At 43.4% G+C, this 27,597-nt stretch overlaps 1 protein-coding gene across 3 annotated transcripts in view; it reads left to right on the top strand.

The window, feature by feature from the left end:
* The window catches only part of col5a3a (collagen, type V, alpha 3a), a 41,374-nt gene extending 16,312 nt beyond the window's left edge, over positions 1-25,062 (top strand). For all 3 annotated transcript variants that reach the window (XM_062566180.1, XM_062566179.1, XM_037477098.2), the window contains exons 9-67: positions 9-71; positions 173-214; positions 634-696; positions 1,587-1,661; positions 1,847-1,930; positions 2,073-2,129; positions 2,404-2,457; positions 2,558-2,611; positions 2,759-2,812; positions 3,753-3,806; positions 4,062-4,115; positions 4,579-4,623; positions 5,479-5,532; positions 5,723-5,767; positions 5,965-6,018; positions 6,414-6,458; positions 6,814-6,867; positions 7,673-7,717; positions 8,042-8,095; positions 8,702-8,746; positions 8,915-8,968; positions 9,061-9,168; positions 9,570-9,623; positions 9,966-10,019; positions 10,124-10,168; positions 10,367-10,420; positions 10,735-10,779; positions 10,948-11,001; positions 11,128-11,181; positions 11,397-11,450; positions 11,570-11,677; positions 11,997-12,086; positions 12,624-12,677; positions 12,777-12,884; positions 13,134-13,241; positions 13,637-13,690; positions 13,895-13,948; positions 14,042-14,149; positions 14,281-14,334; positions 16,774-16,827; positions 18,058-18,111; positions 18,225-18,278; positions 18,376-18,483; positions 18,588-18,641; positions 18,731-18,784; positions 18,960-19,013; positions 19,114-19,167; positions 19,276-19,383; positions 19,475-19,528; positions 19,633-19,686; positions 19,777-19,884; positions 19,972-20,025; positions 20,529-20,564; positions 20,919-20,972; positions 21,076-21,370; positions 21,588-21,700; positions 21,884-21,952; positions 22,648-22,881; positions 23,031-25,062. In XM_062566180.1, coding sequence (XP_062422164.1) covers positions 9-71; positions 173-214; positions 634-696; positions 1,587-1,661; positions 1,847-1,930; positions 2,073-2,129; positions 2,404-2,457; positions 2,558-2,611; positions 2,759-2,812; positions 3,753-3,806; positions 4,062-4,115; positions 4,579-4,623; positions 5,479-5,532; positions 5,723-5,767; positions 5,965-6,018; positions 6,414-6,458; positions 6,814-6,867; positions 7,673-7,717; positions 8,042-8,095; positions 8,702-8,746; positions 8,915-8,968; positions 9,061-9,168; positions 9,570-9,623; positions 9,966-10,019; positions 10,124-10,168; positions 10,367-10,420; positions 10,735-10,779; positions 10,948-11,001; positions 11,128-11,181; positions 11,397-11,450; positions 11,570-11,677; positions 11,997-12,086; positions 12,624-12,677; positions 12,777-12,884; positions 13,134-13,241; positions 13,637-13,690; positions 13,895-13,948; positions 14,042-14,149; positions 14,281-14,334; positions 16,774-16,827; positions 18,058-18,111; positions 18,225-18,278; positions 18,376-18,483; positions 18,588-18,641; positions 18,731-18,784; positions 18,960-19,013; positions 19,114-19,167; positions 19,276-19,383; positions 19,475-19,528; positions 19,633-19,686; positions 19,777-19,884; positions 19,972-20,025; positions 20,529-20,564; positions 20,919-20,972; positions 21,076-21,370; positions 21,588-21,700; positions 21,884-21,952; positions 22,648-22,881; positions 23,031-23,177 — 4,221 coding nt within the window. In that variant the 3' untranslated portion in view covers positions 23,178-25,062. The remainder of the gene's footprint in view (positions 1-8; positions 72-172; positions 215-633; positions 697-1,586; positions 1,662-1,846; positions 1,931-2,072; positions 2,130-2,403; positions 2,458-2,557; positions 2,612-2,758; positions 2,813-3,752; positions 3,807-4,061; positions 4,116-4,578; positions 4,624-5,478; positions 5,533-5,722; positions 5,768-5,964; positions 6,019-6,413; positions 6,459-6,813; positions 6,868-7,672; positions 7,718-8,041; positions 8,096-8,701; positions 8,747-8,914; positions 8,969-9,060; positions 9,169-9,569; positions 9,624-9,965; positions 10,020-10,123; positions 10,169-10,366; positions 10,421-10,734; positions 10,780-10,947; positions 11,002-11,127; positions 11,182-11,396; positions 11,451-11,569; positions 11,678-11,996; positions 12,087-12,623; positions 12,678-12,776; positions 12,885-13,133; positions 13,242-13,636; positions 13,691-13,894; positions 13,949-14,041; positions 14,150-14,280; positions 14,335-16,773; positions 16,828-18,057; positions 18,112-18,224; positions 18,279-18,375; positions 18,484-18,587; positions 18,642-18,730; positions 18,785-18,959; positions 19,014-19,113; positions 19,168-19,275; positions 19,384-19,474; positions 19,529-19,632; positions 19,687-19,776; positions 19,885-19,971; positions 20,026-20,528; positions 20,565-20,918; positions 20,973-21,075; positions 21,371-21,587; positions 21,701-21,883; positions 21,953-22,647; positions 22,882-23,030) is intronic.
* The last annotated feature ends 2,535 nt before the right edge of the window (positions 25,063-27,597 follow it).

The raw sequence follows: 27,597 nt of genomic DNA, 5'->3' as shown, positions 1-27,597 counted from the left end.
CAATTCAGGAAACTCGGGAAAACGTCAAAGCAGAGAAGGGCCAGAAGGGAGAGCCAGCTATAATTGAGCCGGTAAGCTTCAACTGACATTTCATTAATATCCCGGCAGCTTTAGTTGCGAGCATTAGTTTATACTCCCCTAATATACTCATTCCATCTGTGCTCGTTTCCAGGGTACATTAGTGGATGGACCTCCGGGTCTACCGGGGCTACAGGTAAGCTGATTCAGCCTGAACACAGATAAAAAAAAAGTAAATGTGTCTCTTTGATTAAACATGATGTGGCAAACTGTTACGTAAGCAGCAACTATCCAGATGTGTGCAGAATATAGAGAATTCTAGCCCTCTGGACGGAATGTGGTGTTTTCAAATACAGGGTTTTTAGGACTGAGCACAATAAGAATACGTTATAATCCAATTTGAGATGGCACTGTGGAAGGCCGTGTCATAACACATCATGAGGTGATTTAATTAAAAAACTACATGAAGAAGATGAAATGTACATAAAAAAAAATAAAAAGGAACATTTTTCAAGCGGATTAGGGGTTGGAATAGGATGCAGAAGATTATCCTTTTAAAAACTAAGCCACAATGTTCTACAAGGTTTGTTTGTGCTGTCAATGTTTCCTCCGCAGGGCCTCACTGGCCCAGCTGGACCAACAGGCCCTCCAGGACCCAGGGGAGATTCTGGTGAATCGGTGAGTGTGGCTTAGGCCTGGGCTCATTGGGTTGGATTGATTCCAGTTTGACCCCTTCACTGTGGGACAGAAATGTTGATTAACTGTGACCTAACAATGGAACATGTCCAATTCTGAACTGAACATTAAGGCTTCAGAGACTGATGATGACTCACACATACATGTGACCGGATTTTCTTTTGCACGGATGGTTTCCCTAATAAGTGTATTCATGACCATTGAACACACACACACACGCGCGCTGTTAAACACACTCATGCATGTACACCAGCGATTGACACATTAATAAATGACTACATTTACGGGGGCATCTTGCATATGTTCAATACCTCAGGTAGAAAGTCTGCTGCATGGATTAGTAGATCTGAATATATTTTCTAGATTATTATATACACATATATGTTCTTAAAGAAAAATAAAAAGGTTCACCAATGAGAAATAACAATTAAATACGTAAATAGGTTTAAACACTACTGCTTCTCTCTTTCCTTGAAACCAGTGTCCCTTGTTTGACAACCGTCATTATCAAAAACCTTACACTTGATCCCAAAAACATTCTATTCTATTAGTAGAGGAATCTATTTGACCAAATGTAATACTCATCAGATGACCTTAAAAGGAATCTGATGAAGACAGTGGTGATGAGTAAATCCTGCATGAATGGCTTCTTAAAATAGATACTTCCAGAAGAAAAGGCAATACACGTGCACAAATGCGCGCACACACACACACACACATTGAGACACACGCAATATTAGCTTTTTTTCCCCCATTTATGCAGACTCTTGCGCACGCACCTGTACACACGTACACATGCGTACACACACACACACGTGTCCCCATTGGTACAGAAGCCAACGTTTTCCCCTTTCCCTGACCTTCCTTTTCAGGGTCCCCCTGGACTTCCTGGTCTTGCTGGGGTTGATGGGATTCCAGGTCCTCCAGGAACGCTGTTGATGCTACCAGTGAGATTTTGCAGCACTCTCATGCATGCTCACATGCACACCAAAACCACGCACACAGAGCACACTTTATTCCCAATGTGGTGTAGTGACATGACCACAAGGGGGGGCTGTGTGATTGAACTTCATTAACATTTTGAGGGAATCCTACAGTGGGAACTGATTCCCCTTTTTTCCATTTATTGCAGTTCCAGTATGCAGGTGATTCCCAGAAGGGACCAGTGGTGTCTCCAATGGAGGCACAAGCACAGGCTATACTGCAACAGACAAAGGTACGTCCCCAAACATGAAATATTAACACACTGCGTTGGCATTGTATTTGTATGCTACCTGAAGACCAATGTATTACATAACACAAGTAAAGAAATACCTTGTGCAGCTAACACAAACCACCTACTTGTTTTTTTCCTCCAGCTATCATTTAAAGGACCTCCAGGTCCACTTGGTCTAACCGGGCGATCAGGTCCACTGGTAAGGCACGAGGGTTCCTGCAAACTTTAACCTCACCTTCCAGCTGAGCAGGCACCAGCTTCATCTCTCTCCCTCCCACCATAACATAAATATTAATATGCATGCTCAGGATGGTTAAAATGCTTGTGAGATCCTTGCAGTTGCAAAAATAAACAACAAACAAATTAATGACATTTTTCTTACCCCACTGGTATTAGTTTTGTGCTGAATTTGAGTGAGTAGTTGAATTGCTCTGCTTATTATGCTTAAATGAATGCTTGTTTTTAATTTGCAGGGAGTGCCCGGTCCCACTGGGCTCAAGGGGGACATGGGAGAAAGTGGCCTCCCTGTAAGACCAGGCACTATACATATCCTTTTGTCCTCCTGCCTTTTTAAAACAAATCTTATAGATCTTTCAATACGTCTCCTCCTCCTCCTTTCTTACATAGGGACCACATGGGTTGCCTGGCCTTGCAGGAACTAATGGAAAGCCAGGAAAGAGGGTGAGATAATTTAAATATTGCAGGTTGCCACACTGAAAATGTGTGAGCAGACATTGTTTAAAGCATACTATAGCATATACATGATTTCCACATATAACATAGTACAATAAGGCCAGACCTATTTTAACTGCATTGTGTATCACGTAGGGGCGCATGGGAGCTGACGGAGGTCGTGGAGCTCCAGGAGAAACAGGATCCAAGGTCAAATCTGCATTTCAGTTGAGATAATCTCAGTTAATTGAACGCCATCAATAGTTTTTGTTCCAGCAACGTGTTCGCATCCCTAATGCTTATTTGGAAATTAGCTATGGTTCAACAGTGTGAGAATCCCACTTTGCATTCATACCAATTTGCTTATATTTGGTGATGAGTTTCCTGTTTCCATGAAGACGTCAATACCACATCTGTTTAGGCAGCAAGGTCCTGTACGATAAAAAACTATCCCCTCTTGCAAGTGTAAGCTTCAAGGTAGCTCCCAGCTTATTAAATGTATTGACAACAAGGGAACTCAATACTTAACAGTGGCAGGACCAGCTTAGCAAATATCAGTCAAAGCAGCATTTTAGATGACCTAGAGCAGTGGTTCTCAACAGGTCTGGCTCCGGGACCCACCATCACCCCTTAATGACAAGCCAAATGGACCCAAATCGAGGAACGTTCTCAACTTCTCAAATTTATTCAAAAATCAAGTTCATAAGCTGAATTTTATATTTTATATTGAGGATGTTTAGTTATCCTAAAAACCCAATGTCTCCCCCATATCAGAATGGTTTGACCCAACCTGGCACACGCTGCTGAAAACATGGACGGAGAGCCGCCAAAAAACGAGACCGCTGCATTCAAAAAGTCCCTTCAAAATAAAATCACAGGAGGATTTTTTTTCTGAATTTTTATTTTTTTAATTCAAATTTTTATTTCCCCATGCAGAGGCCCACGACCCATTAAAAACAGGTCCGCGACCCACCAGTTGAGAATCACTGACCTAGCGCTAATCTAAAAACTCTTGTCTCCCCAACACGCACTGGGAGCAGATGGGAGGCTCTGCCAGGGGAGACTTACTGAACAACTCTGCAAATGTTTACACATTACCGGATATGTGTGTTTCAGGGTTTAATACGCTTGCTTCTGTGTTGCTTTTCAGGGGGACAGGGGCTTTGATGGGCTGCCAGGTCTCCCAGGAGACAAGGGACACAGAGTGAGTTAGACTTAGTCACTGTAAAGCATTGTCACTGTGCATATTTGATAGTGCTATCAGCATGCATCAGCACCTTGCACGTCATATGGCAGGTAACTGCTTGCACACTATCAATGAATTATGATGAATTATTATTTATTGTATTATTTTTATGAACGCAACGTAGTACACTAAAAATCTAGTCTCTGCTAGATTCTGCTCTGCTATAAACACAACAAAATCTGGAGGCTCGTGGCTGTTGCTTTTATGTTGTAGGGTGACAAGGGAAAGCCGGGTCCTCACGGGCCTGATGGAGAGCCAGGAGAAAAGGTGAGGTCGCAGTTCTTGGAAAAATGGATTTGCAGATAATACAAAGCCTCGAATACTCTGTGTTTGTGTTTTTTTTTTTTTTTAAATCATTTTTTCCATAACTTAAAGGCTAAGAGGGAAAAAGCTTTCAGGATCATATATCAAAAAAGTCATGACCTCTTGAATTTTAGTTCATTCAGTGGAACTGAAAATACACGACAAAGATTGCACTGACTTAGAAATGGAAATATGAAAGATAGAAGCGCTGTCGAGATAGTATCAATCTATTCAGACAGTTTAAGAAAGCGCTCTATTAGTCTTTGCTCAAAGATAGTTGAGCCTTATCTGTCAGGCAGTGAATTTAATTAATGAGCTTTTTTCACAGATAATGTCTGAGGGATATAAATGTATCCACTGCTGAGGTTGACTTAGAGAAGTGCACAAGATTTATGTGTTGAATCTGTTTCCGTCTTTGTTAATCCAGGGATCTGATGGACCCGTGGGCCCAAGGGGGCAACCAGGCGAACCCGTGAGTAGCGTATTCATTGCTTCTCTCCGTACGTAACGTATTTATCAGGTGCATGCTTTGGGTACACAGAAACATGCTCACAGAAACCCCTTTTCCTTAATGCAGAAACAAAGAAATGGATGATTTCCACAGGGGATTGAACCGTAGCACTGTAGCATTAAGAGAGAAGGGTCACTGGGAGAGGCGTGAAACTTTCTTTGTGTGTAGCTCCGTGGTGAACACTGCTAGATTGGTTAGGACTCGCACTCTATCTTCCTCCCAGTGGGTGAGGTTGGAGCTCGGCGGGGCTCTTTCCCTCCAAATGGATCACCCAGTGCAGCGAGAAATAGGGTGCCATAAGCCACACTAGGAAAGACGTGTTAAATGACAAAGATACAAGAAAGGAGAGAATGCGCCCGTTTTGATGAAAGAGAGAGAGGGAAGGTAAAGTGAGGCAGCGGAAAGACAAACAGAGGCGAAGGCAGAAATGTGGTTGGCGGTGAAAGAGATAAGAGAAGAAGAGAGGAAAGAGAAAGGGGAAGTCGGAAAGGGAAGAGATAAAATCCCGGCCTGAATGATTATATTTCCATATCAATCACTTCCCTGGAGATCACAGATGTGGCTGTGGAACAGGTGGCTTGGCAAGCCTACAAAGTGAAAAGGCTGACAAAAACAGAGCGCACAAACACCGGCACCGTGCACCATCCGTAGCTCGCACATATAAAACCACACTCACACACACATGCTCAAAATGTACCGGTTTTTCTCCCCATCTCTCTCTCCTTAGACCAGATTTATGATTTAGTATTCCACACTCAACCCATCTCATCATGAATGCAGGTTGGCTACTGACTATTTGCCATGTTTTGTCTCCAGGGTTCTCGGGGTCTTGTTGGGCCAAGAGGGCCACATGGACCACCTGGTCAACCGGTGAGTCAACATCCCCTTGATTCTGATGATTAGAAGCTATTCAGTCATCTCATGTCTATAAAGGGACCTCTGATGCCTGGAATTGTCAATTTGCCATTGAACATAACAATGAAGCTATTGAACTGTTTCTCTTTTTTCAATCAGACTTTTAAATGTCATCCATTCTTTTTTGACATCTTGTGTTTGTCAGGGTATTCGTGGAACTGATGGAGTGCAAGGGTCAAAGGGCAACCTGGTCAGTCCTGTTACTTTCATCACCTACTGTTATACATTTAAATAATTCTTTGAAAATGAGCATGAAGGTAAAGTGTTATCAGCTAGCGGAAGATCATCTGAAGTGGATTACTGTGGCCTTCTAATGGACCAATTAGCAAGTTATGTTACAGAGTTCATGTGGAGGCAGAGTCCGTGACTATTTGTTGTTGTTGTCAGGGTGAAGCTGGAGAGATAGGACCCCCAGGTCAACAGGGGAATCCAGGAGGCCAGGTACTGTACCAATACAAAAAAGTTGTCATCTCCATGCAAGAGTTAATCTGCTTATTATACAACAAAAAGTCACATAGATGCTCTTCAAATTGTACCATCCCTTCCAGTTCCATCACACATTTCCTCTCTCTCAAAAACAGACACGTTTTTTTGCAGCAAAAAAAGAGTCATAGACAATTCTCTGGCCTTTTGGGTAAATTAGAGCGATCTCATTGAAAAAACATAGTCAGTATACAAGGCTGTTTGTATCATCTCATTTAAAAACAATGGGCGATACCAGGTTCAAACGACAGCTTCAAATAATTTAATCATACACAAAAAGCACACATCTACACCAACTCCAGGAAAACGTGACCTCAAAGTCGTAACCTGATCGATGCTGTGTTGCTGTCCAGGGCTTGCCTGGTCCCCAGGGTCCCATTGGGTTGCCAGGAGAGAAGGTACGTAGCATGTCTCCTACTTAATTTCTGAATTAAAGCCGTGACCTTTTGGCCCTTGTCATCACATACCCATGGGGAGGCCGGCAGAGCGAGAGAGTACGACCCAACCACTTCTGGCTCTCATTCAGAAGAGAGAGCTAGACAGGAAATCAATACACACACAGGCCAAACAGACACGAGTGATGGCCTCGGTCAGTGTGCATCATGAGGCTAGACTGATGAAATAAATAAAAAGTGGGCTTAGTTATGTATGGTCAAGGAGCAGCAAATTGTGGAATGTGGTCTCTGAGGCAGCAGTACAATGTCGTATCTGAAGCCAATCGCAGTTTTCATACTCCTCTCCCGACCAATGCAGGGTCCCCAGGGGAAACAAGGCATGGTGGGACTACCAGGCATTGATGGCCCAACCGTAAGTACAAACAAAATGTAAAACGGCATGTATGAGCACAAACGTACGTAGACGGTATGTTTGAACACACACCGTTCAATATCCAGTATCCAAGCAGCACCATTAAGCTCTAATTAATAGTGCATACTCTCTAATTTATAGAGAGGGTACCCCTGCGCCGCCATCAGTCAACTCTGTGCTCAAGTGTCAGGGCAACGGAATAACTGTTCCACAACGTCAGCCGATTTAGTAAAAGGGACGGCAAATTAGGCTCACGTTGTTAATCTTTCTTTGTAGAGCTGTACACAAGCAAACACCTATGAATACCACGTTATAACCGGACCCAGGCGGCCGGCCTCCACATCAAATTCAAAATATAAGCTCATGTGATCAAGAAGCTGTGTGTGTGGAAACATGGAAATATGTATACGTGTTTAACCTTGAAGTGTGATAATCTATAGTAGCCAAGCAGATGATATTTGCCAACCTAAGCTTTCTGTAGCTCGCCAGTGGAGGAGACGCAGGAGGCATTTCTGAAATTGATCCAAAGCAGTGTGACATTTAGAAAATAATGAAAGAATCTCCTAACATCAAGGCGACTGCATATTGACACATTAGAATGAATTTCCGTTGATGCTCCCTGTGTCGTTCTGCAACGCTTTGTGACACACAATTATGTTTTCATGGCGCTTCACTCTAAGTGGCGCTGATATTTCCTCTCTTTCACTGGTTGGCTGCCTTTGGATATTTCAATCAAGGAGTGATTCGGTTATGGTGAATTTAGCGGTGTTGCTGAGTCGATCTGATTCCTGTTTTCCTGTGTCAGGGTCATCCAGGAAGAGAGGGCCCCGCGGGGGAGAAAGGCATCCAAGTGGGTAACTGCAAACCACTGTCATAGAAAGATAATATGAGTGCAATAACATGGCCTTTCTTGCAATCCATTTTAGTTCTCAGCATTTAGTTGCAACGACGCTCACTATCTTTATAATCACCTACAATGTAATCCTCTTTATGGTGGATAAGCTCATTGGAGTCAGCTGCGTGCACTCATCTCTAACATCTATGCTTATTGATAATTAGGGATTTGATTTTATTAGGGATACAAGGACTGAGTGCATTGTATATTAACGTGTTGTAAATTGAATGCATTTGCTGCTGTCTTAGACTAAAGCCTCCTGTTTGTCTCTTTATAAAGGGTTTAATAGGAGCTCAGGGGCCCGCTGGATACCCAGGGCCCCGGGGAGTCAAGGTGAGCCATAAACGCATCATGATCTCAGTTGTAATGTCCGCTGGGCTGTTTTATTCCCTCCAACGTTTCTTTTTGCTGGTGTGTCTACGATGTGATGGACAAGCTGTTTGTCTATGAATGACAGGTGACAGGCGGGGGTGGGAAAGCTCCTCGGTTCTGAATGGGACTGGTAACAGAGAGGGGAACATTTAGCTGGATGGGAGAGATAGTCAGATAGAGTAGGTGTAGAAAACACCATTAGGAAAGTAGTTTGACTGTGCTCGTCTAGTGAGGCATTCAAGTGGGGTCGTCATGAAATTGCATCCCTGCTTGCCGTTTTAGTTTTTTCATATTCACGCATCAGGTTTTTCATCTGGTAGTTTAGCTCAACTTCCTTCAGGGGAAGCCCAACCTTGTTGGAAATCATCAGAATAACATGAGTGTAAGGGCAATGTTAGGTCAAGAGAAAATCAATACACACTTATAAATCATTTCAGGGTTTTATGACGGGGGATTTGTGGGAATGCAGACAACCAGTGTTTCTTGTTCACCGTCTTCTCTTGAGAGAAGGCTTGAGTGAGCGGTATTAGATCGTTGTTAAATTATTTTTATTCACACTTCTTGCAGGGAGGGGAAGGAGTAAGGGGTCTAAAGGGAAGCAAAGGAGAGAAGGTGAGTGAAATAGTCGCTGAGTCTTTAATCTTTTGTCAAACTGTGGATGGTGACTGGTAGGACACTTGATGACTTACAATGTAACAATTGAATGTAGCATCATGAGACAGCCAGGTGTCTCATTAGGAAACAATGGGACATTTACCATCTCTCCTCATCGCACCACAGGGGGAAGATGGCTTCCCTGGCTCCAAAGGTGATATGGGCATAAAGGGAGACAGGGTGAGAGCGGCCCACAAATCGCAAGCCTTAGTATAATTTTTATTGTGGGAATCAAATTTTAATTTCCCGTTTACTCTTCTTCTTGGCTTTAGGGAGATAACGGAGCTCCTGGTGCTCGTGGAGAGGACGGACCAGAAGGGCCAAAGGGCCAGACGGGACTATTGGGTGATTCAGGAGCTCTTGGGGTAGCTGGCGAGAAGGTACGTTTAAAAAAAAAACATGTTTGTAATGTGAAATAAGCAAAGCCTTCAATCTGTATAACTGAATTATCATCAGGTTATTAGCCGAAAGATGTAATGCAAGGTGGTTTAGTAGCACTTTCTCAACCTTCTCATTGCATGGGTTACTGAATATTCATAACATACAGAATATAAAGATTTTAATACCTTCACATTTATCACATCTAGTTACAGCCCATCATTAGGGGCAAAGCTGCCACCGAACCGGTGTGCATCTTTGTCTCATCACTATATGCATTCATTTGTAGACATCCTGCTGTATTTTGTGCATGTATACTCAGAATATGTCATACACATCTGAATTAACTGTTAATATTTCTCTGGGTTTTTCTTCCGACCTTTTTTTGCCGGTCTCTCTCCAGGGTAAACTTGGTGTGCCCGGATTGCCAGGATACCCCGGAAGGCAAGGTTCTAAGGTGATTTAGCGCTAATGACCTTTCATGATCATATAATATCTCATCTGGTTCCTTTTTTCAGTCCCTTAACCAGCCGAATGTGTCTTTGGCTAGACGGTTTCCTGTCTGATTTAAAAATAAAAAATGATAAATGGCTTATTTAAAAAGTCTATTTCATTAATGGTTAATTAGTGACATCAATTAATTACATGTTGATGAATGGCGTATTTAAGGCTGTGTTGGGTTCGTGTATTAGATTTACTTTAATTTGATACAGTAGTTAATTATACAAGAATGAGGCATCAGGGGTGACGAGTGATAAATGAATGGCTGAAGCTGATTAACCTCTACGCTTGTCCTCAGGGATCACTTGGCTTCCCTGGAGGGGCCGGGGTGTCAGGAGAGAAAGGACGAAGGGTGAGGCGCGCGCTGATATTTCTCTTTCACATTCTCTCTGCTTCAGAATATGTAAACCTTTCTGTGTGGGAGCTGGTGAATAACTGTTGACCTTCACAACACAGGGTCCAGCTGGTCAAGCCGGGTCCGGGGGGCAGAGGGGTCCTACTGTGAGTGCAATTATAGTTGCCATCTCTACACCAACATGGGTTTCTTTCTGGATAGAGCTGTAATTAGATAGCATGGTTTGCCCCCAGCTTGTGGGAGGCCCATTGTTACATCACTGCAGTGTTTTCACCAGATGTTTATCATCCACCTACAGATAAGTTAAGCATTTGCTAATCAGACTGTTGTTTGTTTTCCAATAGGGAGCCCGAGGTGTGAGAGGAGCAAATGGGCCCACTGGAAAGCCTGGAGAAAAGGTGAGCTTGGATTGCCGCAGGCAAACACACATACTGACATAACGAAAATGTATGTGCAGACATTTACAGTCACACGAACCCACACCTGGCTGTCTCATAAAGTTTGAAAGAGTTGAAAGTGGATGTTGCTGTCAACTTCTGGAGTACAGGCCATCTGGTGCAGTGAGAAGCGATGGTCTGGCAGGGGATCACTCAGTTTTCTCTTTCACCCTCAAAGAGCATCTTGGTAAAGCTAAAGATATGGTGGCTGGTAGAAATTCTTGCGTGGCTCATGTTTTTCTGTCTTTGGGTCTTCTCCCTTATGCCACTTGTAGGGTTCTTCTGGACAAGACGGTTCTCCAGGTTCCACCGGAGAACAGGTAACCTCTTCCTTAATACGGAATACTGTACATAGAGCCTCTTAAATAGCACCATAGATGTAAACCTTGCAATTTATCTTGGCATCACAGTCTCATAAATCAGTGTTAGGAGAAGCACCAGAAACTACAATGTGGGGTTTTGAGACAATCTGTGTTATTGTTTCCTAGGGCCCCCAAGGACCACAGGGACAAAACGGTGAAATAGGATCTAGAGGGCCGATTGTGAGTGAGCCGCGATGTACCGTATTGTGATTTACAATCATCATTGTAAATCAATTAATTTGGTTTACAATGAGGTTAAATATGTTCATTTTATGTCAATGGTGTAAGAAAATGCTTCCTTTTCAGGGTCCACCCGGAAAAGATGGATTACCGGGTCATCCAGGCCAGAGAGGGGAACCAGTGAGTCCGTTTACAATAAAGCATCACATATTTGGTATTCCTACTGGCATTCATTTCTCAGAACTAAGAGTCAACAGGATCTACTGTCAATGCAATAAAGCTACAGCTTCTGCATGGAGTTACTGAAGTCTGGAAGTTTGGAGACCCTAACCCTCTGCTAAGATCACTCGCTGAATGCTCATCCCATTGGCCCCGTTTCAACTCTTATTCTTCAGGGCTTCCAAGGTAAAAATGGACCCCCCGGCCCCTCAGGTGTTGTAGGACCACAGGTGAGAGGATCAGCCCATTATATATTAGTTGATAGTTATGCACAGATCTGTTTATTTAAGATAGCGTGTTTTAAGATAACTCTTACATGATGTCTGAAAATGACTTGTTCGGTATTCAGGGCAAATCTGGTGAGACAGGACCAACTGGAGACAGAGGCCATCCAGGATCACCAGGACCACCGGGTGAGCACGGCTTACCGGGATCTGCCGGAAAGGAGGGTGCCAAGGTGAGTAGTTTTCATCATGATGTCAGGTTCATAATCGCTTACCAGCTTCTCCTTATTACTCGGATATTAGATAAGGCCCAAGGACTCTCTCCATAGTGCCTGCTGCATATCTTATTTCCTGGGTCTCATCCCACCCTTTAATCTGCCTATAAATAACAGAAAACCTCATGATGTTGAGTGTATTATTGCTCATAAAAGATAAATGGCGCTTCTTGGTGTGACTTGCTGGTTGGTGTGATTTATGCCTGCATAAGGCCCTGCTGTCTGCTCGCTAGTTGCCTTTTATCTAATCTCATATATCTGTATGTGTGGTATCCAGGGAGACCCAGGACCATCGGGCGCCTCGGGGAAAAGTGGCCCTGCTGGGCTGCAAGGCTTCAGGGGGAGCAGAGGGACCCCTGGTGTTATGGTAGCGTGCACTTTCATACATCTTGTATCCTCACAATCTCTCGCTGTCAACCAGGAGGTTTATTACCTCAGTAATTGCCTGAGTAAACATTGCAAACATGAGCTTGTGATCTCAATCTCTACTTTCAACTATTCTTGAATTCAGGATGTTATCTATTCAAAGTAAATGATGGTGGTTTTTAGAGTAAAATAGACAATGAAGCAGGTAATGCTTCAGGGATTTTGATTGACAGGTAACTACCACAATGTTGTCAGGTGTGCGAGTTGTCCGCGATTCGACTTACAACTGTAACTCTTCAACATAGTGGTATTAGTTCTTGAAAGATCATTTTAATCATTCAGCATTCACTATCACTTTGTCTACTTTACAGTTGATATGCTGTCTTTGAAACGTGCGGCTTGCAATAAGATCAGTTTAAATTTAAATCCCGCCAGTTAGGCAGAAGTTTTGCAAATGGAAAATGACTTGACTGATAGAAGATCTAGCAATGGATGCTGTTGTTGTGCCAATGTGAAGGCAATTTATGTGTCTCTCCAGGGTTCTGCAGGCCTGAAGGGAGGAGAGGGCCTACCTGGTGTTGCAGGGCCTATTGTAAGTCTGAATTTGTTTACTTTCCACACAATTCCCATAAAAAGCATATAAAGCAGGAGGCCGTTTCCATGGTAATCTGCAGTCACCTCCTATTTGCAGGGTTCCACCGGAGAGAGGGGACCCGCTGGTCAGGCAGGCGCTATTGGCCAGCCGGGACGGGCTGGCGCGGTGGGTCCCGCTGGGCCGATGGGAGAGAAAGGCGAGCCAGTAAGATTTGGAACATTTCTAATTCTGTTTCCAATCCCCTTAAACAATTGTGTAATAAATAACATGTGCTCTTGCATTGAAATGTATCCTGATGTGACAGCGAGCAGGAGGGAGTAAAAAGGAGAGTGCGAGATAGGCAGGGAGAAAATATGAACGTGATCAAGCTCTTTCTTGGGTTTGCATGTGTCATGTTGCTATATGAGGATGAAAAGTATTTTAGTTTTTACTAGCTCTGCACTATATCTCTAGGGAGAGAAGGGGCCTGTGGGGCCGGCTGGAAATGATGGGGAACTGGGACCTGCCGGGCTGCCAGGCGCGGCGGGATCACCTGGACCTCCTGGAGAGGACGGAGACAAGGTAGTTATGTTGGACACACGGATTATGAGACAATGCTCCGTGGGCACCAACACATGTAAAAGTCCAGCTCCACTTCTCCAATTGTTGCTGTCTTTTTGGTAATTTGATGTATCTTTGTGTTATTTTTGCTTATCTGTTGTTGTTTTGCAGCTGGCTGTTTTTTTCCTGTTTTGTAGTTATTTTGCATCTCTGCAGTAGTTCCATTTGAGTCTCTCCGAGGTTTAATACGTGTACGAGTAACATTTCTCAGGTGAAGACCCCTGAGCCTGTGCCTGTCCGGCCTGCTGAGTAAATCTTCCACGATTGGACAGCCGACCTTCAGCACCGAACCGAGTGCTTTTTTGGACTTGTCGTTCTTTGTGCGTATGTTCACACGTGTGCTTCTGTGTCCACAGGGAGAGACAGGAGGACCAGGCCAGAAGGGCAGTAAAGGAGACAAAGGAGAAGCTGTGAGTATGAATTGCATGCGATACGTCCTAACACTTCATCATTGCTTGGCATAACCAGGAGGTAGAGGGTCAAACTCAGACCTGGTTGGCTGCTATTCATTGAAATAAATCCTTGAATGAACTCTGCATCATTTGTTGAAATGAGCAGATAAACATGTCTTTCCTTTAGGGAATGTGTAGTGAGCTATTCGTGTGCTCTTGTAGGGATCTGCAGGACCCATTGGAGTTCAAGGACCTGTGGGCCAAACAGGACCGCCAGTACGTTACAAAAACTCTGCATATATCATGTAAAAACATAGCATTAAGAAGCTGGTTTGGGTTGTACAGCGGTGACCTGTATTTATAATTCAGGGTGCAGATGGTGAGCCAGGTCCTCGTGGGCAGCAGGGCATGCACGGGGCAAAGGGAGATGAAGGACACCGAGGCTTTAAGGGAGCATCTGGTCCTACTGGACTACAGGTCAGAATTACTGTCAATTCCAAAAAAAAGCGTCTTTCTCCATTGGCTCATACCTGATTCATATTTATACTTCAGCTTATCGCTGTTTTCATTTCATGAGACGGCACTGATGATCATATCTTGTTTTGCAGGGAATGCCGGGACTACCAGGGGAGAAAGGGGAGAGCGGGCATGTCGGCTCCATGGTGAGTGCTGTTCAGTAATCTCAGCAGATACTTAACACTCATCTCAAGTGTACTGCTGTAGTCCAGGTCTCAAGTCTGCTCTCAACACCACTTTACTGACATTTTATATTTAGCTTCAGAATTGTTCTGACTTTCACTTGTCTTGTCTGACACTGGAAATCGACTTGACTTTCCAAAAACCTTTGAATATGTTTAAAATGTCTTCAATTTCTCTTCAGTGTTAAAGCAGTTAGATGGATCTTTTTGAAGATCAAACACGTATTCAAATGTTACATTCACTCGTATAAAAACTATGAACTAGTAGGAATATTTAGGGTGTGGTGCAGTACCTGCTAAATTTCTGTCTTTGATTTGAAAACACTTTTGTATTAGTAAAACATGGTGTGATTCCCCTACAATTATTTAGGTATTTTTTTATTTCATGTGACATAACATTGCTGTGTGTGTGTTACTATACGTGTAATCACTTATCTGGATGCTCGAAAGCTGCCCAGAAACCATGTAACGAGGTGACTTTCAGGAGGAAAATAGGTCAATGCAATCAGTGTATAATAAAATGCATTGCGTAACGCCTTTACATAAGCAAAATGATATGGAAACAAAAGACTCTTAATGAGATGAGAGATGAGAGCATTGTAAAAGGTTTAAAGTGTGGGATTGGCATTTTAGGAGCAGGGACACAGACGTCTTTAAACTTTCAGTGCCGTTTTGTGCCGATCCTGCTGCTGCGTGTCAAACTTGTGAATCAACTTATTTTTTCTGCTGATACTTATTAACACTCACAGCCCTAAAACTACAGGCAGCAGTGTTGAGTGGGGATCTGTTTTAATCCGATAGCTCTGGATGTCTTAGACTCGGGTTGTACAAAGAGGTGTCGACAGACCTTTACGATAAAGCCGGTTATGGTTTGGCACGGAGTGAAACACAAGATCGAGATCGATGCTCACAGGGTAAGAGCTGGGTTTCCATTGAAGCCTCAACACCTAACAGTCTAATCCCCTCATCTGTTGGGAGACAGAGGAAAACATTTTCCAAAGTCAACAGTTTAACATGTAATGAAAGAAAGAGCACGGGTCTGAATTTGAACATTAGTGATTGTTCTACTCCTGCTAGTATAAGGTACCTCCGGTTTTAAATTAAATTACGTGCAAAAATATCACAACAACAACAACATTATGACACTGAACAATGCCTACATCGCAACGCATAAGTTGTGAAAACCAGTCAACCATATTGCCATTTTCCAGTCAACATTGTGTTCCTCATATTTCTATGGCTGGATTCTGGTGTATCCTTCCATTTTCTGTTAAAAGAGGACATCCACAGTGATGATAGAGAAGAAACCTTAACAACTAACAATCTCCACTCGTCTGTTGATGAATTGCTGATGGATCTTCAAGGCTGACTGTGGATGACAGTGACTTTATGGACAAGAGGGACAAGCCCACTGCATGAAGAAGTGGTCCTCTTTGTAAAATGACGAAAGGGATCAAAAAGAGAAGAGAGAAAGCGTTGCAGAGGGGGCGCAGTGGTGCAATGGAGTAGAAGGAAAAGGCGGAGCACTGATTGTCGGCGGGATGACGGTGTGACAGCTGCTAATCAGATTAGCCTCAGCCTCGGCTGTCTAATGAGCATCTTCCCTTGTGACACTCGTCTCACAACGCTGTCAACCATGAACACACGCTCAACAGGATTCTCTATGGCTCCTCTTCTCCACAGCCAGATTAGGGAGGGAATCAGAATGGAACCCAAAAAAAAAAAAGAAGACACAGCAGAGATGCTGAAGACTCAGAGGGGAAGTTTCATTCATGTGTGAGCGTTGCGGATCACAGGATTCTCCCCTCTAATGCTCAAGTATCTCCGCCAGAAGGATATATGTTTCCTCTAGTCCCACACAGTCTCTCTCCAGGCAGAATGTCTGTCTTTCTGTCACAGTGTGTTCACAACACAAGGCTCCCTGTAAGACTTCAGAGTGATTCAGGGCACAGTTCAACACACACCCAACTGAAACTGAAGCCGGGTACAGTTCGGATTAATTGCTTCCCGCTATCTCTTGAGCGGCACACAAGAGTCAAATCACATGACGTTACTGGGGCTCAGAGAAGAGGGTCTTGCAAACCACAGAGTAGTGGTATCTTATTAATAGGAGAGAATTTGAGAGATGGGAGGGAGGGATGAATCCGAGCTTGTGTCATATTGAGGGTAATAACCTGTCTGGATGTCTTCATCATGTCTCCACGATAATGATCATGGTGACTGGGGCCATTGCATAAGCGAGCCTCCATGACCTGACTTCTAACGCTCATTTCATTTGAGCGGGACCGACCAGGCAGTTGCTCAGTTAGTTTGTATTCCTGTGTGTGTTTTATTAATGCGGTACACACTTATTTTGTCCTCACTGATATCCTAATGAGACATTTTATTTCTCTCTCTCCACAGGGCCCTCCAGGACTGCATGGCCCACGTGGCCCTCAGGGGTCCATTGGTGGAGAGGTAGAATCCCGCATGACTTACTTAAATTACATTTTATGGTTTAGATGACTATGAACATGACTTTTAGGAATATTACATTGACAGTTCCATTGAGCGATGAATAAAGAGAACACTCTATACAAAAACAGGTACTTTAAAGCAAGGGAAAAGAGAATGACCTTGCAAGAAACAAATTATATCCACAAGCTATAATTGAGGCTAAATCATTGCTTGTGTTGATTAAATCTGAAAGAACAGTGAATATTCTAAGGGGATTTATTGGCAGAAATTAATTAAGAAGCATACGAGTATGCTTTCCATATAGTTTATTAATTCTTTGGAAAATAAGAATTGTTTTGTGTAACCAGAACAAACATTATATATATATATATATATGTTATCCATTTGATAACATAGCATCATTAATCATCATACAATAGTTCATGCTTACACACAACATAGTTTATATTTTCCAGTCTCTCATTTTCATATACCATCTCTTCATTTCAACACTTCCCTGCCACAGACCATCCTCTGCTTTTGAGACGTGAATTATTAAACAGTATTAGGAAATAATCCCTAGGAGAGAGTTATATTTACTGCTTTATGAATCATTAAGAAGTATTAGCCTATCATCCCTGAGAGGCAGTTATATTTACCTCTAGTAATGGCCGTCTCTCTGCAGCTTCTCACACCGGTCAATTATTCAGCAGCAAGCTCCAGAAATCTATGTGAGCTTCATGCAAGAAGCAACCAAATACAGCAGGGCAGTGAGGATGGGATCCATACATGGAGTGATACGGGAATTGTGGAAAAGAGGCCAAACGGTGGTGTGTGAGGAAAGAACGCATGTGGTGGCAGGAGGGCGGGAGCAGTGCGGCGCTGTACTCAGCGCTCGTGTTTGTGCACTCTACCGAAGACATGCTTTTAGTGGGTTTTTCTCAAGACAAAGCGCGATGACAGACACGTGTGAACGACAGATGTGTGCACGCATGCACGTACACGAGCGGACAAATGAAACCGATTGAGAGGGAGGGAAACGGCATCAATTCTACTGTGTATCTCAGGGACTAGCCACATAGCAAACCTGAAACAGTATTTCTCCTTGTGTTGTGATCATTTCGATCCAGTTTCAGAATTCTCTCTGACAGGCAACCCCTGAAGGATGCTGCACCAAGAACTTGATTTAAAAAAATCTAATGAATATTTTATTCTTGGATTTTGGCTCAAGCTGTTCTCCTCCAACCACAGGGTCCACCTGGAATGTCTGGTGGAGTTGGTCAGCATGGAGTTGTTGGGGAGAAGGTCAGCATTTCTCATTAGCATAAACACAGTGCGTGATTGTGCACGTAGAGTGGAATATCAGTAGCTTGTGTTTGTGGGATCTGTGTGCGATTGTATCTCTCCCTCTTTACCAGGGTGAGGACGGAGAAGCAGGAAATCCTGGGTCCGTTGGAGAGCCTGGCATCGCTGTAGGTCACGTTAAATCCATCATACCTGCCTGTCTTGCTCAACCACATTCTTTCTTTGCCCTTCCATTGACTGTGATGTCACGTGTCGCTGTCCCAGGGTGCTAAAGGTGATTTTGGGGAAAAGGGTGACTCTGGCCTTTCCGGTGCAGCTGGGCCCCCAGGACTCAGAGGAACACCAGGGGAGGACGGACCCAAAGGCATCCCTGTGAGTCTCTGTCCCTCTGGATCATCAACTCTTTCGTGCTCTGGTTCTCAGTTCAGACCAGTAACGAAATATGATGGTTTCTAACTCACTGGTTTTCTTCACAGGGCCCGGTTGGATTTCCTGGCAATTCAGGCCCTCCTGGAGAACCTGGCGTCAATGTGATTATTATTCTTTATATTATTTTACCATTTATTTATCATTAAGTTAATATTTCATTATTCCTACGGCCTGACATCTTTTTATCCAGGGAGTAGATGGTGGACCGGGGTCTAAAGGAGACAATGGAGCATCTGGCAAAGGAGTAAGCAGTGAACTTTTACCTTCTTCTTTCCAATGTTTGCTCAGCTGAAGTCTGTATTCTCTGTGACATATTGACGTTGTGCTTCTTTCTCTTCATGACTCGATATGCTTCTCAGTTTTAATCGACATGTTTGTTTTAACTTTTAACTTTCTTTTTTTTTGTCTTTTCTCCAAAGGGACCTCCAGGAGCCTCCGGAGAGCCAGGTCCGTCAGGACCTCCAGGACGGAGGGTGAGCACAGCCTAATTTAATACTGTACTGTATATGTGCTTGTACGCAGTCAGTAGCTTGTGCCATCATGTCAGTCAACATGTTTTTTCCCCAACCCCAGGGTCCTATAGGTGCTGCGGGAAAAGAAGGGAAGCAAGGCATGAAAGGAGCCAAGGTAAGGATTATGGCTGGCACTGAGCTCCATGGTTGTGTTAGGTGCCTCCAAACAAAGCCTTTCTGGTCATAACAGCTGACTCTCTGTGTCCGTCCCCCTCCTCTGTAGGGGACAACAGGGACCCAAGGTCCAGTTGGGAAGACGGGCCCAGTGGGACCTCAAGGCCAGCCAGGGAGGTCTGGCCCAGAAGGTCTTCGAGGCATCCCAGGTTCAGCGGTCAGTAGACAATTTAAAATGCTTTGTTTAGCTGGTACTGTTTTTTTCCTTCAGCATATACTGATCCCGAATTCATGCGTTTCTTCTATAGGGCGAGCACGGGTTAAATGGCCCACTGGGACAAAGTGGACCACCAGGACCAATTGTAAGGCCTGTTAATGGAGCAACATTTATAATAATATATCAGGATTCAAACAAAACCCTATTCCGTGTTCATTGGCTAACTAATACATCTGTCATCGTTAACAGGGGCCACCGGGACTTCCAGGATTAAAAGGAGAACCTGGAAACAAGGGAGACAAAGTGAGTATTTTACCCTTGACAGAGAGAAAACACCGCACGAGTTCAAAGCCTCAGAAGTCAGATACTGATGATCTATGTCTTGGTCTGCAGGGTCATGGTGGTTTGATCGGTCTAATTGGCCCCCCAGGAGAACCTGGCGAGAAGGGAGACAGAGGCCTCCCCGGCATCCAGGGTACCCAAGGGCACAAAGGAGATGAGGTGCATTTGGTTGAAAAATGATGCATCTGATGCACTTCTACACAACAGAAAGTGTTGTTCACTAACAACATATCGCTCTGTTTGCAGGGTACGCCCGGCACACCTGGTCCCACTGGTCCACTTGGACCACCTGGGCTGTCAGTAAGTCACATAGGTGTTATTATAATGCTTTTCTATGATCAATGGATCTATTCACATACTGTTAGCGCCCCTCCTATGGGGTATAATCATCTTTGACAATTTGGTTGCAGATACAGTTCTAATATGTGACTGTGGGTCTTCTGCATTTTGTTGCATGTACATACAAATATCCTCATGGTCATTATAAACAACAAAACTAAATACAAGAAAAGACATCTAGACATTTGTTCCAAAATTCACGAAATAAATTATATTTATAGATTAGGATCTCAGACATTTAGCAGCTGATTTAATCTACTAAAAGCCTTTTTCTCCATAAAACAGTTTTTATCGTTTATTGTCGTTGATACTCCACAGAGGATGTAATCATTGACCACAACCTGCTGTCTCGCTAAGCAGCTGACAGTATTTTGCAGCGTTTGCTTAAATAACTTGAGCGTTTTAAGAGTAGATTATTTAATGTTTTGTTTTTACTGCTCACTTACTCCTCCCCTCTCTCTTAGGGCGCAGCTGGCGAGAAGGGATCGAAGGGAGAAACAGTGAGTTCTGTCATCTTTGCACTCACACCTCAGCTTGGTTAGCAGCTGCTAGGAACACATTCCAGGAAGTTGTTCGTTGGCTTAAATGTACAAGGCTTCACAATCAATGCTCTACTTTGTTTACTGCATACAGCCATGCTTGCCTTGTGTGTATTTCTTCCATCGTGCCAAGTTAATATGCTTTGGTTCTACGCTACAGTTTGTCTTCAGAACCAGGGCTTTGACCACAAAGTGCTGATGCACACATATAAGAAGCCATATCTGCCTGGATAGAGCTTGAATTTAACCAAGTGCGAGAGAGGCTCCAGGTGAGACATGCTTGACACAAAAGTTTGTCCTCCTCAATTCCACCAGGGTATTGTTGGTCCCAGAGGAGATCCAGGCACTGCTGGACCCCCGGGGCCCCCAGTGAGTACTGAAAATGATCCGCATCATGGCCTTCTCAGTGCCACAGCATTACCCTCTTTTTTTGCCCCGTCACCTCTTGCTCACCTCTCTCTGCCAACTCCAGGGACCTCCTGCAACAATGATTGAGCCGCTGCCTATCAGAGAGGGCTGGCGGAAGAGACGAAGGCACGTCGCTCAGGTGGGAGGAGCAGCCGCATTCAGCGAGGAAGATGTGGATCTGGAGGACTTACTCCAGGGAGATCAACCTCTGGAGGACGCCGAGGGCATGGAAGAAGTCTTTGCCACCCTATCTTCTATGAAGAACGACGTCGAAGTGATGAGGAGGCCCTTGGGATCCTTTGAGAGCCCTGCCCGGACCTGTAAAGAGCTCATGATGGTCCAACCGCACTACAAAGATGGTCAGCAAAGACAATGAATAATCATAAATGCTTTTTTTAACACCTTCAATGTCTTGTGCAGAAGATACAAGTCGAGTGAAAATATTAACAGATTCTCAAATAACACCATCCATCGATTGATCTTCAAAGCCACTTATCCTTCACACAGGGTCCTATTTAGGTAATGGATGGGTTCATTATATCAATGTTTGGTGCTTGATCAATGTGCATTTTGTAGGAGACTACTGGATTGATCCTAACCAGGGCTGTCACAGAGACTCCATCAAGGTCTACTGTAACTTCACAGCTGATGGAGAGACATGTCTCTACCCTGACAAGAGGATCGAGAATGTAAGTCTCCAATCTCTCGCCGTCAGCCTTTACAAAGCCGACCCCGTCAAACAACATCAGGGCAAAAATCACTCCCTATATCCCTTGAGCCTAAAATTGACTCAACATTGTCTCCCTGTCTCGCTCGCTCGCTCTCCCTCCCCACCTCTCCCTCCCTCCCTCCCTCTCTGTGTGTGCTTCTAGGTGAAATTAGCAGCGTGGAACAGAGAGAAGCCAGGAAGCTGGTACAGCCAATACAGGAAAGGCAAAGCGGTACAACAAAAAGTCATTCATCTCAGCTCGTTCCAAATGCCAGGGAGTCTTTTTCAGCTAAACTACTCGTCCTAATTGAGAGTGCTTTAATGAAATTCATACATACGAATGAATTTAGTATGAATTTATGAGACCACGTGCAATGAGAGAACTGTTTTTTAGGTTGTCAGCAGTTGAATTCAGGATTCTGGATGACTCACAAAGAGCCTTTGTCAGCTCTCTCTCATTGACGAGCATGCAGGGCAACACGCCCAGAGCACTGGCCTTTCATGTGCACCTGATCAGAGGTCTCATAACACTCTCAGATAATCATAGAGCTGCCAGCGCAATTGCAATTCACTAACTGCCTCGCATCGCACTGAGCCCCCTGATTTACGTATGGCTTATTTTACTTTCCTTAATCTCACTACTCTCTTTACTTTCCACCATCTGTTCTGAATTCTAAAGAAGTTGTTTAACTTTTTCTACCTTGCCAACGTAAACGGCTTCATCAGCGAAGGGTGGCAGGTTTGTCCTTTCTGGGATATAATAAAAAGTATAGATTTAGATAGACTTAGATATGTTTTTCTGTGGATTTGTCTGAGAAAACGTGTGGTTTTGGATTCTGTAAGATGCCATGTCCTTTAAAGGCAACGCTGTTTTAATCAGGCGTGCATAGTACATAATACATCCGCTAATGCATACGTGTCCTCCAGTTCTCCTACAGTGACAGGGATGGGAACCCCGTGCACGTAGTTCAGCTGACCTTCCTGAAACTCCTGAGTGCCACGGCCAAGCAGAGCTTCACCTACACCTGCCAGAACTCGGCAGGCTGGTTTGACAGCACCTCTCGTTCCCATCAGCGCGCCCTCCGCTTTCGGGGCAGCAATGACGAGGAGTTGACACAAGCCAAAAGCCCCTTCATCAATGCAGTCCATGATGGATGCCAGGTCAGTGCAGGGACACGCCACGGGGAAGGGACTAGCCGGACAAATCCAAACGAGCCTCGTGCGGGGAGTTAGGCCAGAGAGTGTGGGGAGCTTGTTTGTCCTATGAAGCCATGCAAGTTTTAATAATGGCTTTAATTTTTCTCTTTCAGTTCCGCAAAGGTCAGGAACGGACTGAACTACAGATCGACTCTCCCTCGGCAGAGTTGCTCCCTCTTGTAGACGTGGCTCCAACCGACTTTGGCAACGGCAATCAGAAGTTTGGATTCCAAGTCGGACGAGTATGTTTCAACGGTTAACATCTTGCCGACAACAAGAAAAAGAAGAAAAAAAAAAAAAAAGACCTGCACAAAGTTTTCACTCAAGAAAACTGGACTTTTACTGCTTCCCAAAGCAATATTTATTATATCATGTTCCTGTATGTGATGGGTTGTGGTATATAATTTAAGACTATTCAAAAGCCAATGAGATTGGTTCTATGGCTTAGCAGCAATAAGAAGAACGACGAGGAGGAGGATGTGTACCAGTGGGAACTCAGCACATTCGTCAAAGCCAATTAAATATGTTTTTCTTTTCATTTTCCTCTCACTGCTCACCTGTGCTGTAAAATATCCTTTATGACCACGTATAAACAAGGCAGATCAGTATGTACCATCGTTCTGTGGTATGGGTCGGTTAAGCGGGACTTCTCAGACCTTGGATGAACGGGTGCCTGCCTAAGGTTTAACACAGACTGCGGCCAAGTAAATCAGAAACATTGTCATACTCATTTGCATTCTCAGATTTCCTCATAATGACAATTGCATAGCAGTTGTGAACAAGCCTAGCATATCAATTCCACACACCACAATTAATTTCCTGTGTGCTGGAATGATATATTATCCTTTTTACCCTTCAACTGCAGTTTGCTCAGTGAATTACATTGATTAGTATTCAATAGGCGTAGCTAGTTATTGAACCCGACACTTACTTGAATGGATAAGGTTGTTTCCTTTATTGGACCGCGTCCCTGCATAAGCTGGTTAATAAGCTTTGTGAGCCCTCCGTCTTTTCAAGGACTACAGTGTTTTATGTCAGACTGACACTCTTTTTTCCCTGTGGTTTATATTTCCTATGACATAACAGACAAGCAAATACGTTGAGGATATTTTGAGCAAGAGTCAACAGCATGTTGATCAAAATAATCTTAACTGTTCTTCATACCAAAAGACACATCTCTTCCTCACATAACCTTATTCGTCTTCTCACATAGTTTTCTCACATGTTTTTCAGTTTTGTTCATATGTTTTCACTGAATATTCTACTGTTCATTTGATATGATTTGCCGCTGCAGTGGTGCTAAGGATGCTTCTGTTACACTGTGTCTGTGTGTGTGTGTCTGTGGGCAGAATTATAGGACTGGAGAGGGAGAGGGTATTTGCACTTTGAGCAGCACAAAATGCCCTCAAAGGCCGGGGACTAGTCTGCTGTGTTTTTTTGCACATCTTCTGGCTGATTGTGCAAATTTCACAGGGTCAGTGAAAAGAGGTTAGTGACAAGTCAGAGTGTGGTTGATTGCTTTACCGGGAAAAATCTATCTTAACCAAATCAAGACAACTATCTTCCTAACTAGACGTTACAGCATCAAGGCTGGAGTCATTGGTGTCATCATGTAACATGTTGAGAACTGAATAGGTTGTAGTTTTTCTTTCAGACTATCTGAGATGATTGTAGAGGTGTGAATCACAATGTGTCCTCACATCCCAGTAAATGACCACAGGTCCCATTACAGTGCCATGTCATCTCTTTATTCACAGTCAGTGTTACAGCTCCAGGATTTGTGTTTTAATGACATTATTACTGCACGGTCTGTCTCTGTATGTTGGCTTGAGCAGAGACTTTAATATTACAGAAATGACACATGTGATGTCAATTTTATGGATGATTTTACCTTTAAAACGTTACCGTTCTGTCTACCTCCTCCTCAAACAGCAGACTGTGTGCCCGACATGTGGAATTTGTTGAATTAGTTTCAAAGCATTTAAGAATTCTAGTAACTAACACATCTCCTCCTTTTCCTTCACGTGCTGCCCATCCTGTGTATTGTGTTCGTTCTACTAATATTGTATACTGTACAGTAATTCTGAGGCCTGAATGAAAAACAAATGCATTTGTCAAAAATTGATGTTCGAATAAAAACAAACCTGAAATTGTCTCAGTTATGGTTTTCCTCTTCAGACCCTTCGGGCGGGTTGGAACAATATCCACGAGAGCATGAGGCTGCCTGCAATGTCCAGTTAGAGTGTAATGTACAAACAAGGGACTTCATTACCGACTGGTTCTGCAACATTCACTCAACAAGCTCGCAATCAGCCAATGTAATCAACTCTGATTTGCTTCCCAGTTCGTTTATTTCAATTAGCTCTGTTTCAGTCCTCGAGCAAGGGGGGAGGGGGGGGGGGGGGGGGGGGGGCAGAAGCATGTGAAGGGTAGGTAGAGAGAACAAGAGAAGGGATCTGTAATGAAATGCCTGAGGATAAGGAATATAACAGAGATTTGGTCAGTGCGGTTGAGTTAGAGCTGCTCTGAGGGGTATTTATGTGAGACAGACAGGGAGAGAGAATGGTAAACGTCCCAATGGCTAATTTATTTTTAGTCTGGATTTCTTTATGCCTCTTTCACATTGTCTCTCGCTCTTTTTCTCTCCCTCTCAGCCTGCCTACTTATCTCTGATGATATACCACAAACAAACACACGCGCAATAATTGCTTTTTTTTCCTCCATTCACGCACTCAAATGCATGCACACGTACACTCACGCAAACACACACACACACACACACACACACACACACACACACACACACAAAAAAAAAAGCCTCCGAGTCCTATTCTCTCACACATGTGAAAGTACAAGGCACTCATCCCCTTTGGGGCCCACTGTTCAAGGTTAGCGTCAATGGCAGAATAAAAGGTTAGCAAGTTTTTTTTTTTCCTTCCCTTTCTGCTCCCTTCCACTCAATTGAATTTTAACCACACTAAGCTCATGACCAAGAAAGGTCATTTGTTGCCACTAACTCAGAATAATGATCAAGCTGAAGAGCAGTATGATTGTCAATATGGTATTTCCACGGCACTATGCCCTTTTCCCTCGCTCAAAACCCACTCTCTAGTTCCAACAATTCCTTTGGCATTTCCTCTGCGGAGAATTGAGCCATTTTTATCTTTTTTTTCTTCTTCTTCTTCTTCTTCTTCTTCATTGCATGAGTTGAGAGCTAAACACATTTGCAATGGGCTAATATACAATAATAAATTGTTAAAATTGAGGTGCCAAACATGAAAATCCTTTGGAAAAGGTTGACATGCACAGTGGTAAACCAGCTTTGGAGAAGATCAACTCCATCGTTGATCCTAGAGCTTTGTGAAAGACAGTGGAAAACCCACGCAAATACACTAACAGATTAGGAAAACTTATTTTATGCAAACAAATACAAACAACTTCTACACACATATCAGACATTACAGAGAGATGGCGATTATGTGTCCATCTTTGTAAATGTTTAAAGGTATACTTTTACTCCTCTTTTCCCGTTAAATAGCTCGAACCTTACTGAACTACTTACTGCAGTTGGACTTCACTGGTCATAACAGAGGTTAACTGCAGATCTCAGATTGACAGCATATTACTTTTATCTCTATATTAATCATTCACTAATGATTTGTTAATGCCATTCAGGTTTATATATGACATACTACAAATATTTGTAATTTAATAGCATTTATAAATGTTGATTATTAGGTTCATCAAGGGTTATAAATTATCCACAACTGATCTTTATCATAAATTTACCAGATCTTTTTCCTCTAGTAATTGATTTCTTCAATATGGGGAGCTTCAATAGATGTTCTTAATCTTCAATCCTATGTATATAAAGCCTACATGAATTGATATTTGTAACTAAATTAAAAGGATTGCTGGACTCTGTACATTGATTGGCAGTGTCATCTGTAAAAGACACCGACCCTGTAGTGCTCTGTCTCTTAAAGCCGTACGGAAGGGAGGGTGTGATGTCATTTTTTTAATCTCTCCTTCTGTATGTAGACTGCAACACACCGAACACGATGCACCCCAATCTGCAAACATTATCCCTTAGCAAAACAGAATATACATCTTGTTTACATCGTGTGGACTGTAGGGATGTGAAAATGTTAAGTCCATTAAGGATCTGAGCAGAACTGAAGGTCTAGAGTTGACAATGATAAGTTACTTCCAGGCCTAGGATTACATTAGTGAAGCCCACAGGCAGAATGATCCTTAGTTGCTGCATATTGGAAACAAGATTGCCTCTCTCGTATCTCTGTGTTCTTACTCTCTCTCTTGCTCCTCTCACTTTGCTGTCTCATAATTCTGGAGCTGAAAAATGTTAAAAACGTTTCTTTGTTGTTTGTTGGACTGTCTAGTCTCTCTTCTATGCGCTCTCTCTCTCTCTCCCTCTCTCTCTAGTTCCCCAAGCCCTCAGCTACTCTCCTGTGAAATTGATTCAACTAAGCTGAACGTGTTTCAAAGTCTCGGTTAGAAATCTGCAAATTAAACAGACGTTCATTACAGAGAGAAGGAGAGAATATCTACATATCTCAACACAATCCACACCAATCGGGATGTTGTGTCCCAGCCGATAGCGGCAGACATTATTTTCCATGCCACTGATGTGTACAACATCATCCTGCTCTTAGTTTAGCA

The sequence above is a fragment of the Pungitius pungitius genome, chromosome 12 (assembly GCF_949316345.1).
Source record: "Pungitius pungitius chromosome 12, fPunPun2.1, whole genome shotgun sequence".
NCBI lineage: Eukaryota > Metazoa > Chordata > Actinopteri > Perciformes > Gasterosteidae > Pungitius > Pungitius pungitius.
This window is presented reverse-complemented; position numbering and strand designations above follow the sequence as displayed.